This window comes from Emys orbicularis, chromosome 22 (assembly GCF_028017835.1).
Source record: "Emys orbicularis isolate rEmyOrb1 chromosome 22, rEmyOrb1.hap1, whole genome shotgun sequence".
Lineage (NCBI taxonomy): Eukaryota > Metazoa > Chordata > Testudines > Emydidae > Emys > Emys orbicularis.
Genome location: NC_088704.1, coordinates 8,677,038 through 8,696,911, shown reverse-complemented (window position 1 = coordinate 8,696,911; position 19,874 = coordinate 8,677,038). Strand labels below are relative to the sequence as shown.

At 40.4% G+C, this 19,874-nt stretch overlaps 1 protein-coding gene across 1 annotated transcript in view; it reads left to right on the top strand.

Moving 5' to 3' along the window:
• Positions 1-19,874, top strand: part of CAPZB (capping actin protein of muscle Z-line subunit beta) — a 111,471-nt gene that overhangs the window by 22,589 nt on the left and 69,008 nt on the right. The window contains exon 2 of the mRNA XM_065421169.1: positions 6,148-6,237. Coding sequence (XP_065277241.1) covers positions 6,148-6,237 — 90 coding nt within the window. The remainder of the gene's footprint in view (positions 1-6,147; positions 6,238-19,874) is intronic.

The window sequence follows — 19,874 nt, the reverse complement described above, 5'->3', positions numbered from 1 at the left end:
TCTGTGGCCAAAATGTAATGGACAAGGCAAATTTTAAGAGGAGATATGACTCTATGAAGATTTGGATCAGAAACCTTAATTAACATGAATCCTTTCTCTCCACCTGCACTCTACATGTCTGTCTTGTTTGAAGCCTTTTTCTTCAGACTTCAAAAGGATCAAAGCTTTTTTGTGACAGAAATGCTATTACCTCTCCATAGGAATGTGCATAAATGTAAGACACTTCGGCAGCAGGATGTCAATATGTGTAACTATGACTCAGAAACCCTTTGTTTCTAAAGTGGTGACATTAAGAAGGCCAAGCCATTTTCTCTGTGCCTAAGAGGGGAAATGCCATGGCAGCTTAGGAAACACTGAAAGAAACATTTGCAACAAGCCTGTAATTTTTACAAAGTCTGCTGGCAAAACATCTAAACTTAAGGGGGAATGAGTCTTAAATGGTGCATTTTTGGATATATAGCTTAAGTAAACAGGTGGACCAACTAAAACAAGATTCCTTAACTGCCTTGCTGAGTTACTTTCACTCTTTAATCTGGAAAATCAGATCAATCTACTGAACACATTGTATTCTAATATTCAGCATTGGGTAACTGATACCATTGTGCCTTTGCCCATAACCATTTTTGCTAGCCTGCGTGCGTGTTCTCTCCCTTGAGAAGCCCTGTGCTAAATAAACAACTTGCACATGTCTGTTACAACACAACTTCATTAAAATTCATTGCTATCAAACAGATGAGTCCAGACCCTTATTTCTAATCCACAAATGTCATACAGTATTGACATTACTTTACTCAATATACTTATTCCAAAATCTGGTCACACTGTAAAATGCTTACTTTAGGAGTCACTTCTTTAGTGATGGTATTTAGTGTGGCCTCTCCCTAGTTTTCCAGCCTCCTATTAAACAATTCCAGCTGGCAGAGCAGGAACAAGCACTTTCCATAAGCATTCCCACGATCCTTAAGTAAGGAGCGTGACCTTGCAACCAAGTGCCACTTTCCTCCCTTGACATGAGAGAGTGGGAGGTAAAGACAATACTTGGTTAGAAGGATCCCCTGCCTGGAGTTGGCTGCTGGAGCTGGGCATTTGTAGGCCATCTAAACAGTATCTTCCTCTAGGGACTGAGAGGTTAGGAGGGGAAAGCAAATTGATTTCTTTAAATGTGAAGAATGGAAGAGAACCAAAGCAGACAACTCTCAACTTGTCAGCTATAGTAGATTCCACTGTTGAGTTGTGAACTTGGACCCATTTGTTACAAAATGTCAATTTAAACTAGAGAAAAGGTGCCCTATATCTCAGGGGTTCCCAAACTGTGGGCTACATCCCAAAGGTGGACTGTGACAGTCCCAGGTAGGCCACCATGTGCAGAGTTGGGGGGGGGTATACCTTGGCAGAGTGGCGGCCAGTGATGGCCCCCACCCAGAACTGGAGGAGCCCAGCACCCCTGGTGGGCAGCAGAGGGTGAAGCAGAGCCATCAGGCAGAGGGCAAGGAAAAGGGGCCAGCCCTGTGAGGTGGCAGCTCTCAGGGTGGCTGAAGAGTTCATGGCTGTTCCCGCTCAAAGCCACTGCACTCTGTAATCTGGGGCTGTTGGGCCCACTGGAATATCAGCCCCATGGCCCTCCCAGGGACCAGAGCTCGACAGTGCTGTTTCTGCCTGGACAGTGCCGTGATTGGGACCGTCAAGGTAACGTCTGGGCTGGCCCGCGCACCTGCCTCTGCCCAGCAGCGGTGGTTCCCAGGCAGGGGGTGCCTGTGAGGTGCACCAGGGTGCTGGGTGGGTGACTGGGGCGGGGCTGCCAGAGGGTGTCAGTGCGGGCTAGCTGTGGCACCTGCTTAGCCTCTCTTGCTGGCCCTGTACCCTGCTGAGGCAAGGGGCTGCACATGTCCTGTGGGGCCCCTCTCCCTGACAGACTCCCGTTAATAGTGGGCCACAGCTGTACAGCTATTGTAGCTGTACAGATCGGCCTCGTGGAAAAAAGTTTGGGAACCTCTTAGCTGCTGATCTTAAGCATCTAGCTTGCTTGGTGAAAGAGTTTACTTTTACCATACAGAGAGAGAGGAATAATGAGAAGTGGATTCTAGGGCTGTAATGTCACAGCAAGACACCCTTTAACAGTATTTGGAATGGATGTCACTTCCTATTGTATATCTTTAGGTTTTGTAATCTGTGCAACTGTAGAGAAGAGCATTTCATACCATTCTTCGCAAGGCTTTCCTCTGTCTATGGCCTGAATACACTTGCATAATGGAGATGTGAAATGTATATTGTTTCTCTGATTCCTTGCTGGCAGGCATTATTGGAAGTTTATCTACTTAAAGACAAATGAAGCTCTCATGTAGTCTTGGGAAAAACATCTTGTGCCTGTGGTGAAGCAGTGACGTGTGGTTGTTGGTTTGTTTGTTTTTTCTTCCTCTTACGTGAAGTGTGGCTCTATAAACCACAAAGCCAAAGAAAACTTTTCCTGCAAAGCAACAAGAACACATACTGGACCATTATTCAACCATTTGTTTTTTTTCATTGAAAGATAGTGGGCTGCTCTAGATGACTGGATTTTTCTTGCTATGTTTGCCATCTGAAGAGCAAGGACTGCTCCTTAATACTGAAGGGATGGGCAGTGACCACTGTCCATGTGCTTCCCTTCTGTGTGATGTGAGTTCCGTGTTCTGTGAACAAATCCTCTTGAAACAGACAAGCATAGTGGCTGGAGTTCACAATAAATATCTAAATATATCTATTACTTGCATAGTTTACAGGCATACCTAATATCAATAACATTTAATGTTCTAGCATTCCAGTCTAGTTACCATATTCTCATTACTCAAAGTGGAAATCAGGATTTCTGTAGGAAGTACATGTGTTCATCTCAAATCCCAGAGTTGCTACTTAAAACAAATAGTTTGGTTTGTTTTAACTGATGGTAGGGCCACATTTGCAACTTGTAGACCTAGAGCTGGATACCTGTAACTTAAATAATGGCAGATGAAATCTGCTCCATTTTATCTGTAACATAGGTGGAAACTACATCTCTCAGTATGCAATGTTTCATCTTGATTGATTATAGACCCTGCTATTTGAAAGAACAAGTATGAAGTGGCCAAATAGATTCCCCTTGTGTATATTTTTCTCAATCCCATTTTGTTGCATTAGTGAAACCTGTTTATAAATGCTAGTAAAGTAGTATTCCATTAACAGAACACCCTTTTCTTCTCGTAGAAGGGAAATATTAAAATGTAATCCTCCTATTCCTTTTAGTTATATCGGTTTGCTCTCAGTAAGGTAGAGGCTGGGATTTCCAAAAGAGCCTGAGGGATTTAAATGCCCAAATCCCATTTATTTTAATTGTAATTGGATGCCTAACTCAAGCACCTCTGAAAATCCCAGAAATAAGAAATAGGAGCTTCCTGGGGTCTTCGGTGAGTTTCTGAATCCTTGTCTAGAAATCTGACTTGTCCAGTTAACCCCATAGCAGCCTAGTTTGACTAGTCTTGTTGTGCGCTAGCCTTGATTGTCTGAAGACTTAAGTTCATAATGAAAAGCAAATCTGTTTTATCAGTCTCCCACTTGTCAACTAAGATGGAATAATTCCTCTAATTGGTTAGCTTGGAAACATTCCCTCTTCTCGCAAACTGTACTTGCCATTGGCTTTTAGTGGAACTTACAGACACACATCAATCACTAAGTCCCATTTTCAAAAGATTTTTAGGATAAAATTTTAAAAAGCACTGATTAGCCTAACGCTGATGTGGTGAAATGCTCTTTAGAAGTTGAATTTGTACTTCACAAAGCAATCTGTAATCAGCTTTAACTTCAGCTAAAGAACAGTCATATGCAGCAGGATTGTTGGGGGTTTCTAAAAGCAGCACTAAATAGCTAGCTCTTCTTTTGATAGTGAATGCTATGGACGGAGGTTTTTTTTGTTTTGTTTTGTTTTTAATTTGCTGTGCATAGTAACTGTCTGCTAAATTTGGAGTTCCCTTCCTTCCTAGTTGCTAGGGTGCAACTGTAGCAGAGAGGAAAAACTCCTTGGTTCCCTCTAAGGTAGTGCAGGTGCTCTAGTACTGTTAACTCAGTTACTTAAATAGTCAAGACACTCTTTGAAAATGGGAACTCTGAGGGTTTGGGGAAAGCATTAGGGAGAACTAAAACTAAGAGCAATGTAAGTGACACTGGAAATGATTGATAAAAATGAAGAACCAGCCTATTCTACAGTTCAGTGGAATTATGATCTGCTGAACCAAAATATGAGCAAAAGTGGTGCTGAGATTGCATCTGCCACTGGATATAGCTTGTTCAGTGCTGCTACTTCTACTGATGGGTGCCTGCTAATAAGTATATGTTTGAGGATATGGCAGGAACAAGGTACAGCTGGTAAACCTACTGTTGCAGAAATGTTCTGAAATAAAGGGCACACTTGGGTGTGGCTGCTGATAAACTTTATTGATCAGAAATTAATATCTGTCATTAGTTAAATAGAGGAGTTGGATAAATTGGAAGGATCATTTTAATGATGTGGTATTTGGTCGCTTTTGCATTGCACTAGAAAGGGATGACTCTAACCACTACAAAACCATTGGAAGTTGTAATGAATTGTGCCTCCACTTACACTAAAGAGTAAACACTTCACAGTACAGTATGTGTCTTCATGATAAATCTCCAAGGGAGGGCAGAGGGGAAACGCAACAGAGAGCTCTGATTTCCACAACTTGTATATCTAAGAATCCAATCCTAAACCCTATGCATGGCTTGCATTTCAGTCTAGTACAAATGATGAAATGCTGATCCTACCTGAGGCCTAATTAGGACATTTTGTTTTCTATGTAACTGATGTGTAAGGTGCAATAAATACAACTAGGTAATATGGAGAAAATCATTGAGTCCCTGTAGAAGACAGGGACATTTTGAGAACAAGAGACATGTTTTTGTGCTGCTGTCTGAAAAAGGATGCCTGGTTGCATCTAGTGTCATTCTGCCTTTATATAAGGAGCAGCCTATGTATTTCTTGCTGTATTTTTTTTTTTATTTAGATATTTTGTGCATCCACAGTTTAAATAGTGTATACTATGGTGTTACCCGATAAGTCACACAAAACAGTGTTGGAACACACAATGGCTAACACATCTACTGAAGGAGATCCACAACCCTGTCAGGGCAGTTAAATTGCAGACCCTACTACAGGAGGTGGGCCTCAAAGTATGCATGTGTATCTGGACTGATGAAGAACCCCTATATTTTCATTAGTAAAGGATGGTAATGAAGGGCTCTAACGGGACTTTAATCTATTACCTCAAGATGCAAAGATGTCATAGTATGTTTGTTCTTAATTTGTGTAATACAGTCCTTCTGTATTATGCACAGGGGTCAGGGCAAGAACAATTACTTCCACAGATCACTTTATATATAATATAAATAAATATGATCTGGGCAACTTTGAGGCTGTTTGGCCTATTTTGACTTAGAATAATATCAAGCAGGCCTTCTTACCTTTTCTGCTTCACCTTCTTGGTCAGTTTTGGTACATTAGTGTCTTCTAAAAGATTAAAAGAACTGGTGTACTAGATTTATTGATGGAGCCCTGATAAGTGTCTACTACACTTGGATCGGAAGCTGTTAGTGAATGGTGGTCAGCTGTGGTTAGCGTGAAGCTTGAACTTATCCATGATAGGCATCTTAAGCCCTGGCCTAATGTGGTGGCTGAAGTCTTGTTAACTTGCAGTAGCATTAGCTGCCACTTGGAGGAAACCCATGATTCTAAAGATCTGAACAGGAAATATCAAAAATAGGCTGTTTTGCATCCTCTTTTTGTGTGTGTGTGTGCCAGCCATATTCAATAATGCGGAAGTAAGTCCTTATACTGTAGGAAACTCATGCAGTGTAATATGAATGAAGTTAGTTGTCTGATATAGCCAGAGGTTACTAAATTCCATTTTGTGTGTGTGTGTGTGTGTGTGTGTATGTCATTTAAAAGGTGACACACTTTGAAACTGGAGCCAAAGCCTCTAGCCATATGTAGAACAGTATTGTGATGCAAAGCAATTAAAGTGCTTCTCTTTTTGTTTAGCTGTGATACATTGTCTGCAGTCATAGTCTGAACAAACACTGCTTTTCTGCACTAGTTGCAAGTGATGAATTTTCTTCTTTTCCCAGAGTGACCAGCAGCTGGATTGTGCCTTGGATTTAATGAGGCGTCTGCCTCCCCAGCAGATAGAGAAAAACCTCAGTGACCTGATTGATTTGGTAAGTGGCATTAATGGGTAAAAACAATACAGAGCATCAATAGGTGGGGCAGGAGAGATGTGGTTTATTATGTGACGATTCGGAAGTGTGGTGGCTTTGTTTGTAGTTCCTTCTCTGCAATCAACTGAACGTATGGCTTTGGCAGTGCATAAGAGGTAGGTCCCTGACCTTGTTGGGAAAGCTACTTCTCTTTCTCAGGTCAGTTGGCTTTCCTTAATTTCTTATTGGAAGTGGGTGTTCCTTCTTGATTATTATTATTATTTTTTTAATATCATTAGAGAACTTTCTGAAGGGGGCCCTAGTGTATGCATGCATGTTTAATTCTGGGTGAGTAGGCATTAGCAACACAGAATGTAGGGTCATCACAATTTTAAAGACCATACTCAACCATGTAACTTCTTTGCTATAGTTCATCAAAACTTCATATGATGCACTTCCCATCACTACTTACCAGGATATGTGTATAATGGGTGCTACTCAGACTGCCTTCGTGCTAGTCCCAAATGCGTTTTGTGCTGCCCCGGTTTGCAGTCTGACACAAGTGCCTCTTCTGTAGTTAGAGCAGTGATTCTAAAACGTTTGTGTACTGGTGAATCCTTTCACACAGGAAGCCTCTGAGTGCGAAACCCCCCCCCCGCCCCCCTAAATTAAAAACACAATTTGTATATTAAATGCTATTATAAATGCTGGAGGCAAAGTGGAGTTTGGGGGGGTGGAGGCTGACAGCTTGTGCCCCCCATGTAAGAACCTCGTGACCTCCCCCTGAGGGGTTTCAACCCCCAATTTGAGAACCCCTGAGTTAGTGTTGTCAGATATTCAAATGCCAGTGAATTAATTGGATTACTGTAGGCTGGGTATTCAGCATATGTTGCTGTGAGGACCCCATTTTTAAACTTCAGAAGAGCAGCCCATTCTTTAGGTGGTCTATTTCTACTGCTGACAAATGCATGCTCAAATGGCTTGAGGGTGAATGTGAGTACTTAGTGGGAATATTCTTCTAACAAACTTGCATGAGGGTTGGGAAGCTTAACTTTTCTCTAGAAAGTCTTTAGGTCTACTTCAGTGTTAGAAATGCAAGTTGTTGATGTGCTGGTACGGTGCATGCTCCAAGGGAATTGTTATAACGCTAGTATATGAAGACTTGGAAACATGGGATTTCTGAAGAGTATTAAATACTTCAAATGGAAAATGACTCCACACCATGTGGTCTGCAATCCAGTAAATGTTTTAAAACTAGTTTAAATTTCGCGCAAGTGGTCAGGTTTCCCTTCTTTCCCCAAAGTATGTTTCACTTTCCTGGTGAATTACTGTGGATGGAAACAATATCCTTGTGAGGGTGGAAGAAAACATAGTTAGATCCCTGCCAGACTGTACAGGTACTTGTCCGGTCACTTTCTTTTAACTTGGACTCTACTAGTAGAGTCCTTTGTGCTTGAAGTATTAAATCTCCCTGAAAACTCTGGGTTTGTGCCCCACACACAATCTCATTTGTGGAAGAACGAAGCAGATGCAGATTCCCAGAATATGGATGTATTGCACACATCCTATTTTACTATGATAGTTGGCAAAACTGATTCTGCTTTCTTTGAGTTTGATATTTTGACCTAGACTTGCTTGTACTGCAAGCTTTGGGGGGCAGGGCTGTCAAACTCTTGGGAGAGCATCTTGCAGACCAGGACCGTGTTACTGCAATATAACATTCAGGTTAAAAGGGGGGGAGTTTAACATAATCCTTTGGCAAGAAGAGTCCGATCTTAGTACATGTTGACACTGGCACACTTTGAGCCGTGCACCAAGAGTTCACTTCTCAAAGCTAACATTTCTTCAGATAGTCACAACTTAACTTAATCTAGTGTTTCTTGCTTTAAAAATCAAGTGTCTGAGTTACTTCTCATGTCTACGACAGAATAGTTGCTGCTTAAAGTCCGTTGAACCCATTACCTAGGTCTGGAGGGCTGCTCCTATGTAGCTGGGCAGGTCTGCTATAAAGTATTATCATGACTGGCCCCCAGGTCCTCTTGGATAAGGTAGTATGTCAAGGAACTGTTCAGATTTGTAGTGTCTAAGCAAGTCTTGCAAGTCAGTGCAATTGTATGTGTTTGGGAACTAGGGGTGGTGCAGAAAGGGAGAAGCTCTTGCGGCTTGACCAGGATTTTGATATTTGATCTGGTATGTTCTCAGCATATTCCTTCTTCAGCAACCGGAGGTGGCCTCCGGAAATAGAAACTGCAAGAGGGGCTGCAAGCTGTTGAAATGCATATGCTGATCTGGGTTAGACCGAGAACTAGATTGCGTGTGCAGTCTATGTGAAAAGGTTCAAGGAAACTGCTGCTAATGCCATGCTGTGACTTAAGTTGGTTCTCTAGTGTTACAGTGGCTTAGTGAATTTATGGAGGCAGGAAGAGAAGATACGGAAAACAGAACTATCCGAAAGGAAATAGCCGCAACACACTTTGGAGGCATCTCATTCGAACATGGTTTAATCTGAAATGTTAAATACTTCTGTTGCTGACTGGGAGTCATTCCTTCAACAGCAAATAAAAATGTAAGATACCAAACTGGTAATAAATCTAACATATATTACAGAGGCTGTTTGGCCCCATCAAGATCCCTCGTTGTCCTAGGTGTTGTACAAACATACAGGAGACGGTCTGAACCAAAGGGCTTAGTCCAGTGGTTCCCAAACTTTAACAACCTGTGAACCCCTTTCACCAAAATGTCAAGTCTCGCGAACCCCCTCCTAAAAAAGAATATTTCCAGGGATTTTCTCCTTTACCTGAGTATAAATTATAAAAGCAGTGATCTTGGAAATATAAAATTTGTTTTTATGACATGCTTATTACACACTATTTATTATTATTTATCATTACAGTATTTGTTACATTATGAAAATGGCAACACTCTTCCAAGATCTCACTTTCATAGCTTGTATCACTTTGAATAAGCTTGTTATAAGACAAGGCTCCTATGTTTCATCAAGAAGTATCAGATGTGAAACAGCATGAAGGTATCTAAGAAGCCAACTCAAAGAGTTCCTCTTATACAAGCATTCAGGTCTTGAGCAGTTGAAGCAAACAACACATGTTACCACAAAGCTTAAACTTGTTCTTCATAATTTTAAAAAACAATACTAGCTGCCTATTTAATTTTAAAAACAGCAAAAAATATGCACCTACCTTTCCATTTCTTATAAGGAGTCTTGAAGTTTAAATCTCCTTAGTGTGATAGATGTTTGCTTTGAACTGCTTAGCTCTTGGAAGTCCAGGGGCTCCGGGCTGCTGGTCCCGTGCTGCCTGGGGTCCCTAAGGACAGCTCTGTCCGCCATTAGGGAATTTTTTCCCGAGAACCCCCTGTAACGCTTCACGAATCCCCAGTTTGGGAACCACTGGCTTAGTCTAATTTAAAACAAGTGGGTGATCAGAGGGGGCTGGGGATGAAGACAGAGGTTTATAATGTTAGGAACACCTGGTCACAGACTAGCTGTGTGCACGACTAGCAGATTCAAGGCTATTAAATCTGTCTGAACTGATCACCATCCTAGCCATTATCAGTTTTCTGTTTTCTACCATGAAGCCAATAGTAGGTTTTAATGTGGGGAAGAGTGTTCACTCTAACGGGTTAAGTGGAAGAAGGTTCTTGTGGGAGAAACATCTCAGCAGATAGGAGAACAGAAAGGAAAAGGTAGGAGTGCAATGTGAAAAGTTCAGTGGAGCTCATGTAGTGTAAATTGTTCAGAATAGCTGTAGTTGAGGCTGCAGAAGTTGGAAGAAAGTTGTGGGTTTAGGGCCTAGACAAGTGATCGATCACATAATGTGGATGTCAAAGTAAAGGACAGATCTTGAAACGCTGGAAGAAGAAATGGCAAGATTTGGATAGAACTTAGATGTGTACTTCCAGGTTGTGGACCTGAGCTATTAAGAAAGGGGTGATAATGGGGAGGCGGTAAGGGTGTGGGGAGGAAGAGAGAGGACTCTTTGTAAGGGAAGTTTAGTAGCTCAGTTTTGATCCAGTTGATGGCAAAGGTTCTTGAGCCAGCTGTCAGAGACCTGAAACGGGATGGAAGGGAATAGCTCAAGAATAGAAGTGCTGACTTCAGAGTCATTGGGATTAAAATGGTGGATACAGTCATTTAGTGATGGAGACACCATGGACTGATCCCTGTAGGATCCCTACCAAAAGTGGAAGAGCGGAGGAAGGCCCATCAAATGAAAACAGAAGAATTGAAGATCAGAGATTGGAGACCCAGAAGATGGAGTGCTGCCAGCCACGTCTGGACACCAAGATTTTAAGAGGAGATGGTATATTAATTGGTATCCAACTGTAGGGAGATCCAGGAGAAGGCCCTGTGTACCTTTTCTTTTTCTTTCTTCCCCAGAGGTACCCAGAGTTGAGGTTCCTCGCTACCACCTGCCCTTACTGTGAGGGAGTCTTGTCTGCCTGCTGCGGATCACCTCCCCGACTCTACTAGCCTGTGACAATGCAAGCATGCAGGCCTCGCTCTGTATAAGTTAGTGATAGGCACACACCAACCCACAAGTCTTCCAAGTGTCCCTCTGGAGTGCCTAGACCCTGTTTCACTGAACTATGTTCTTCTACTCCCAAAGGAATAGTACACACAAGTTATACAAGATTCAGTTCAGGATCACCACTCCGCATAACATATGACATCTAAATGTATTTATTGTTAACAAACAAAAACCACATTCTACCAATTGTTTCCAATATTCTTACTTACTATCGGTTACCTATAATACAATCATAATATGCTTTGTAGAACCTAAAGCTAACTCTCAAGACATTCCCCTGTTTCCTACAGGATAGTTTACCCCAAATACTTTTTCAGCACTGTCAGCCAGCATGGCTGAGATCCCCTTTAAGATCAAGCCCGTTGGCAGCTTGTTTTCACAGACTGAAGGATGCTAAGGCATCTCTCTGCATCCCTGATGTAGGACAACAAACCTCTGATCTTCACCTGAAAACAGCTGCCCCATCTTTACCTCCTCCTTTTTAATTTCCTTCTGAAGTGTCCAAAAGCTCTTCATTAGCATTTGACTCCGTATCCTAACACTTCTGTTGGAAGATGCACTATGATCCACCAGGAAGCTAAACATTGTCCACATCCTGTCTGGAGAAGTTTGTTTTGGGAAACACTACCTGTGAGTGACCTGCCTTTAACTATAGGGCTTAGGGAACATAACTTTCAGCGCATATAACTCCTTGCATATTTTCCATGCATCTTGCAATGATTATGGTGACCATTGTGACACATGCTTTCAGTAGAGACCTTACATGATCCCCTTTGGTGAATCCAGGAAAATCCCTATACCCCTATGAACCTCCTGCCTTCCTTCTGCCAGTAGGCATCAAAAGATTCTTGGGTCAAAAGTAAAGATCCTTAAAATCAAACTAAGTTCTTAAGCAACGTTTTTCTTTGCCTATCGGTAAGTTTCAGTTATTCATGGAAATATTTTTCCTCATTTTATGTGTACAGTGAAATCGACGTTAACCAGTACTTAGGGATAAAAATCTAAACCTTCCAAGCCTTGCTATAAGATTTTAAGAGCAGTTTCAGCAGAGAAGGTTCTTGTGTCCTCTAAGACACTGCTTTCCAGAAGTTTCCTAAAGCTAATGCTGAAATGTACTGAGTCAAAACTCGAAGCACTGTCTTATTAGTAAAGATAAAGTAATTCTTGATCTTGCTGCTGCCCCAGACTCAGTATGTTGAACCTAAAGTATAATTGTGTGCTCAGTCTCATTTTAATCTCACAATGAGTAACAGGTCACTAGTAGCTGGTAAATTCAGGAAAAAATAGACTACGCCTTCACTTAGGGTTTCCTGAACCTGTGGAATTCAGTCACATGAATTCACTCGTATAGCATGGCTGGCTTTAAAAAAGACTGGATAAATTTCCTGATGAAAGTTAAATAAGCTAAGAACAAATTTTGTGTGTCAGGATGTAAGCTATTCATTGCAGGGGTCAGGAAGGAATTTTTTCCCTGCCCACTCACAGGTAAAGCCCTTTGTAATTGGCTGGATTTGCATCACCTGGGGTTTTGGTCATCTCCTGAAGTCTCTTGTCCCTGCTGGAGGCCAAAGGTAGGATATAGACTCATTGGTCTCAATGATCTGACTACTGTAAATCTTGCTTGTTGTGAAGCTTTGAAGAATAAACAGTTATTAAAACTTGAGCCAGTACAAGAAATATCCAGAACAAGTTGTCTAGGAAACTCTATGGGAAGTCTTGATTTGAATAATTGGTTTGAGTCTTCTAATAGCGCTGAAAATTGTTGGTTACCTCTAAATGTTTGAATTACTTTTTGGAAGGTGCTTATTAGTGCTCTACATGCTTTCCATCAGCAACACTCTATGGGCTTCTTGTTCATAGTGAAAGGGTAATATGAAACAGACTAGTCTGGACCATTCCTGTTTAGAATACGAGCTCATGTGATGTGATGCGATATTCCCCCACTAGTGATAGTGCGGTCTTTGCTGGAGACTAAACATGAAGCTGTTTCTGAAATTCATTAGAACACCCCCCCCTTCCCCCCACACCCCCAGTCAGCAGTGTCAAAGATTGCCATAGGGTAAGGGTTCACAACCCTTGCAACAGAGTGTCACTTGGTCACCACTCCAAGAGCCAGAGGTCTGCACTGAAAGTGGATAAAAATCAGTTTGTCCTTTTAAAAAAGAATTTTCTATTTAATACCTATTTTCTTAAAAAATAATCCTCTTTAAATTTTATTTGAAATTATGACACTTAAGACCTTAGTTTATTATGATGAACTAATTTAAATAGGCTGCATCATTGTACCCTCAAATTTTAATGAGTTAAAAGATGCTGTTTAACTAGATACTGAATCGAAGGAAAACATCTTTAACTTTTGAGATCTGGTCAGGTTCTATAATTCAGTAAATGGTTGTGACATTTAATATCTATTTTCATTCTTTACAGTGGAGTGAGTGCTGGTATTTACATTTTTTCCAAATGTAAGTACTTTCAGTTTTTCTTCAGAAAAGACTTTGCCTTAAATACTGTTTTTCAGTTTAGTTAGTAGGTGCAGAGTGTATTTTCTCTTGACTAGTTGATTCAGATTTCAGAAACTGAATAGGAATTGGAAAAGCAGGAAAGCTTGTTTTTCCTCTTCCAATCTATCAATAAAAACCAGGTGGGAGAGGATGAGTGCCTTTGAAGTCAAGGGACTGAAACATCAATTCACTAACTACAGTTAGTGCTTCCTTTGTTTAATCATTTTAAAATGCAAAACACATTTTTATGTTTTTAATGTGTCCAATATATTTAGGGTAATTTTATTTAATAAACAAAGTGCTATTTGTGCATTTTTAATTGAATTCCAGTTTCCACCCAAATGTGGCCTGCCACAAATCACCAGTGTAAAAACAAATCTCCTCTTCCTCCCCCTGACTTTTCTAACATAAGAAAAAATGAAGAAGCGGAGTATCTGAATAAATGTATGTTGTCTTATATAATTGCTTAAATATAGATAGTGTTGCCTCCTGGATAGCAAAAAGTACCAAACTTAGTGGCAAGGCAATATTTAGTTGCTAATCAAGATGCTTTAATGGTTATACACCTACCTCAATATAACGCTGTCCTCAGGAGCCAAAAAAATCTTACCGCGTTATAGGTGAAACCGCGTTATATTGAACTTGCTTTGATCCACTGGAGTGCGCAGCCCTGCCCCCCCGGAGCACTGCTTTACTGCGTTATATCTGAATTCGTGTTATATCGGGTCGTGTTATATCGAGGTAGCGGTGTACCAACCAATTTGAATCTTTCTTTAGGAAGATAGATTTTAAGTACAAATGCAAAACAAGATTAAAATTTATTTTAAATCAAGGTTTCCTGCTTGCTGAATTTAAATCAGATTTTAATCCTCCCCCCACCCTTGCCTGCACTTAACTTGCATTTATTTCCATATATTTACATGCATTTTGTCCGTTTGTACTCCCGTGATGCACTTAATACCAAAATATGCTTCTTCCCAGAAGTGTGGGATTAACAGTGCTACTCATTCCAAAATCATGAGTAAAGACTCCTCAAAATTGAGACTGTTAGTCTCGATTTATGGTGGGGGGGTTGTTGTGGTTTTTTGTTTTGTTTTGGCTGCTTTAGATCCTTTAGAGTGCATGTCTTCAACTTTTTCACTGTAACATTATAGGGGATAGGAACTTCATTTAGTTTTAAATGAAAGCTCCGATTCTCAATCACATGACTCCAGGAGTTGGAGCTTTAAAAAAAATTAAATTTTATGATTAAATGGCAAGAGATGCCGCTGCTGACATGTTGTTGTTGTTGTAATCTTATAGCTGTCTCCTATTTCCATCCTTTTTTATCATCTTTCCTATGTTCCCTGCTAAAACCACTTCTGTCTTTCCTGTTCCTACCCAAATGTCTTTTCTGGCCTTTCTTCAGCTCTTTTCCAGTTATCCCAGGTTACTCACAATCTGGAGAGCTCTTCCTTTCCCTCTTCAAGGTCCTGACAATAAAGGGGCTGTGCTCCCCTTTCGCCCAGCTGATATTTATTACTTAGTTCTGTTAGTTCTAGCCTGACTCACTCTTGCCTGCATATTTATACCTGCCTCTGGAAATTTCCACTACATGCATCCGACGAAGTGGGTATTCACCCATGAAAGCTCATGCTCCAATACGTCTGTTAGTCTATAAGGTGCCACAGGACTCTCTTTAGTTCTGTTCTCAACTCTTATGCACTTGCCTGAACAGCCAAGTCACTTCCAGTGATTAACAGTGGTAATGACAAACATTTCTTTATTCTATCTTCTGAATTCTGGCAGTGACTGAGAATTGCAGATAAATCTATTTGCCATGGACTGTGTGCTTGTATTAATTGTGGATCTCTCTCTCTCTTTTAAAAAACAAAAAAAAAACCTGTCATGCTGAAGCAAACTTGAAAGAGTGCAATCACAAAGCATTTACTATGTTTTTGAAATTTATATTGCATTTTGAAAAAGCTTGCTCACAGCCCACCTTCTCCTGTGATGCATATGGAAAATTTTCAAAAGGGCCTAAATGACTTAACGTCCCAAGGCATTCTGAAAAATTTACCCATGATCCTGTGTGCCATCTTGCAATTGGGTTTTGTACAGATCAGGGTCATAGCCAACATACTGCTAACAATATTACAAAACTAAACAGAGGAGATGATGTTCTGGGTCTTGCATGCAAAAGTTTCAGTAACTAATGTGGCAAAAACTGACATCTGTAGGTTTATGCTTTGTCTAACTGTTCAGAAGTACACAGTATTAAATTCCCTCATTTCAAATTCTATCACCTTGACAGAGAGAATCTGTATGCTGCTCATTAAGTATATATTAAAAAAAAATTCAACAGCTCATTGCCAACATGAGCTTGCATAGCCCCTCAAAGCTAACTGTATATTACTGCCATCAACTGTTGTGTTGACTGGGGGAAAGGGTCAGACTTGAACATGAAATAATAAGGTAGGAAGAAGAGTGAAACTTTTTTGGGTCACTGGCCCTCATCAGACCAAACACTTTTCATTCATTAGCAAAACTGTTTGTGGTTTGCCCTTTTGCCACATCTGTTGTTGCTTTCTCCCACTGCAGAGACTACAATTAGAGTTCATTAGAGACCTTGTCAATCATGAGACTCCAGAAGTCCCGCCTGAAAGAAGCTGTGTATGGTGCTGGTAATGCGCCTTGGCATGGAACACTCTGCTTAGCATTTAATTAGTAATTATTTGTAAACACTACTTGCAGGCTGTCAAAATGCACAAGATAACTTTAAAATCACTTTTTGAAAAAAGACTTTAGTGTAGGAAGCCGCTACCTTTTAAGGATCATTAGCTTAAATTAGAACAGTTTTCAAGCAGGCTTAAGCAGGAAGTTTAGTGTAACTGAAGCCTTGAAGTGTACCTGACAGCAGTCCATGGGGTATGTTGGTGTTTAATAAGAGGTGCTGTATTTGTCATTAAACTGTTCAGTGTACACTTTAGCTGAAATACGATGATGATGGACCAAGTGGGACAACCTGAAAACATTTAATACAGTTCTTATAACAGTACCTGCTATGTATTTACTTTAACTCATAACCTATATTGCCTCAATTCTTTATTCCCTCAGGTTGGTGTTTTCATTGTTTGTGAGAAAATAACTTGTGCTGTCAACAATTCTCTTCACCTCTTTAATAATAATAATAATAATAATAATAAATAAAAAATCTTTAAAACAAGCATGCCTTTACTTTCTTCCCTCACACCAAATTGGCAGGCAAATTTCTCTAGGAAAGGAAAGTAGTAAATGAAACACCTTCTGGATGATAGTTGATTTGTAGCATGAGTATGGTGGATCAAATTATTTGATCTAAAACAGGGTGTTAGATTTGGGTGGGGAAGGGGAAAGAAGCTGGTGGTCTTCATGCTTGGTACAGTTTTAGAGTAGCTGGATGGTTATCTCAACATGCTCAGAGTAATAGCTAAAAATATGACAGGGAAGCCTTATGAGGCCCATCTAAAAGTTGATGATGCCCATTGAAATTAAAGGGAGTAGTTGTCACCTTTATGAAACATTATTTCTGAATCATTGTGCTTGTGGCAGGAGAACATTCCATGGATACAAACTTGTTTTAAAGTTTCTATCCTTGCAGGCTGACTATCTTGCAGGAGCTTAGTTTCTGCAGACTGTTCATCAGAAGAGTGCTGACCTAGTATGCTACCTAGTACAGAGTTAATGTACTCCTTCCCATAAGGAGGGAAACATGGTAAAAAGAAAAATGCGGATCAAGAAGCAGCTCAAATGCTTCATGTATGTTCCAAGATATTTAAAAGATGAAGTGCGCTCTGGAATAGCTTAAGCAATTCCAGTGTTTACGATGAATGCATGGCTACTTCCATTCTTCAGATATTGGGAGAACGTGCTCTTAAGGACCAATGTTATAATTGCAGTGTAAAAATGGGAATCTGATGGAAATGAGGTGTCCCTCTTTAGTCTGGGAGGATTGTTTTTGACATGGGTTCTTCAGCTCTGTAGATCTTCCAGTCTCTACCAGTTTAAAAGACATCAGAAATGGGTATTTACCTTGATTCCCCCTTAGCACTGTTACTAGGTTATCCCTGCTTGCTTTAGTTGGGTGACTGTCTAGACTTTTGTGGGCTTGCTTTAATAGGAAGATAGAGCATTAACCTTCACTACTTCTCAGTATGCTGTCTAATCAGGCTTTCTACTAGTGCCCCTGTGCCTGAAGGATTTTCCTATTGAATACTTAATCTGGATGTTAACCTGGCTGGATTCTTCAATCTAAGTTGTACATGTATAGACTGAGATAATTTGGATCCAGGGAAACAAGGATAATACTTGCCCTGTAAAATAGAGGATTTTAATTAAAAGCAATACACTTCTTGGCTTCAGTGGACAAGCAGATTGGCCAAGGGAAGTAGTTTTGCTTACAGCCACAACTTCAAGTAATCATACCTGGAAGATTGATGATCAGTGATCTACCAAAATGGAAAAAAAAGCTGCTTAAGTCCTTTTTTGCTTTGGTTTATAAGAAGGCTTTGCAAGCTGTTTAGACTTTTTTTTTTTTTTTTTTTACAGTAGAAAATCAGTTTGTTGTTTTTCTGCTGTAGAAGAATCTTTAAAATGATGAGAGAAATGACCTCAACAGTGAAAGTTGAGCCTCTGAGGGCTTGTCTTGGTGGTGGTGGTGGTGGGGAGCAATATACCAGTATATACCACTACAATTTTATCTGTCTGGACACTCAAGTGTACATGGGGAGTTAGAGGAATATGATTATGCTGGTAAAGTCCCCATGCACGCAAGCCTTCAGATGAGTGTGAAATTTTAGTCAATTTAAAACTGTTTTTAAACCCTTATAACATCAATTTATTCTCCTTTTTAGAGAAGGAAGATTTTTGTTCATCTTCCATCCTTTCAATTAAGATATTGAAAACAAAAATAAAGATGCTCTGAAACTTTAGTGGATCAGTTTGTGAAAGTGCAAGACCAAAGTTGATATTCCTAATATTTCCAAGGTGGAAAACAAGCAAACTTGACAATTTTGGGTCTTTGATGTATAAAGTAAAAAGGTACAAACTCAACTGTAAAAAACCAAACTAGCTAACCATAAAGGAGGATGGGTAACAGTCTTTGCCTCGATTTGAAGTAATTGAGGTACCTGCATGATGGAACACATCTCCATCTGTTCAAAAGGTATCAGTGACGTGTTTGAGTAGATGGTCCTGCTTGGTTTTAACTAGTCATCTTCTAAACTTGAAGGCTCGATATCAAGTAGAGGGCATTGCCCAATCTCTACGTATAGCATTCACAGTACTTCAGGCTTTCTCGTCTCCTTAAACGTAAGCCCTGGTATGCTGTTGCTGCCTCTCAGCCATTCATGTTCCAATGCAGTGGAGCAACAAATTCAACTATATGTGCTTAACTCCTATTCGAATAGGGCAGTGGTGGGCACTAGGATACACCGGTGTCAAGGTACTTTTTAAAAATACACTGAGCCTCAGGGCAGGTCTACACTAGAAGTGCTACCTCAGCACATCTGTGCCGACGATGGGAGAGCACTCTCCCATCAGCATGATGACGTCACCTCTGTGAGAGGCGGAAGCTCTATAGCGCTGGTGTGGACAGCGCTTAGGTCGCTGTAACTTGTGTCGCTCTGGGGGAGTCTCTTTCACACAGCTGAGTGATGCAAGTCAGATCAACTCAAGCGGTAGTATAGACCTGCCCATAGTGGCCTGTGGCTCTGTTCTGATCCTCCAAAGATGGCTGGGGAAGCCAAATGGATTCTTATTGACAATAGTGTCCTCAGAAACTAGAGCATATTTAAACCACTTATACAGGTATTCCCTCACCCCAGAAAGGAAGGGGAAATTAGACTGCTCCATAGGCTCTGCGGGCAGTTCCCTAATTTAAACGGCCTCTGAACAGTGATCACGGTGCTTCTACCACAAATCTTTTTGTTCTTTTCAGGGGTTTACCACTTAGCAAGTCTCCTAGTAGACAGAAAGCAGTCTCTGTACAGAGTACTCGGGTAGTGTCCAAGAAGGTGGTTTGTAGTCCGAACACTGACAAATGTTTGGGCTTGTATTCAACTTTAATGTAAGCCTTTCTCCAACCGTGAGTGATTCTTTCAGTTTCCAGATTGTTCTTGCCAAATACAAATCAAACAATTGTTGTTGTATTTATGTTGGAACTCTCTGCACCACACATGAAGGTTTTATGGATGCCTAAAGTCTCAATAAAACACATTATGGATAGTCACTTGAGATTTTTCATTTATGCTGCAAGATGGATAAGAATTTGAAAAATAGCCTGGACAGAGCACTACTTATTAAATAAGTCTATGGACAACTGATAAGATCCATTTGCCAGAGCCATTAAAATGTAACTCACTAAATTAGTACATACGATCCAGGCTTCAGTTATTTTGAATTAAATTCTTTTTTTAGGTCTATGGGTGATTTGCTTAAACTTTACTTTAAGTGGAGATTTCTTCTATATATGCAAAATTGAGTTGTGACCTTGGTCTGTGAAACTTCAAATTGTACACTGCAGAAGAAGTATATTTAATGGCAATGTTGTGGGGTTGTTTCCCTAGAACCTGTCTTACACAGATGTAAAAAT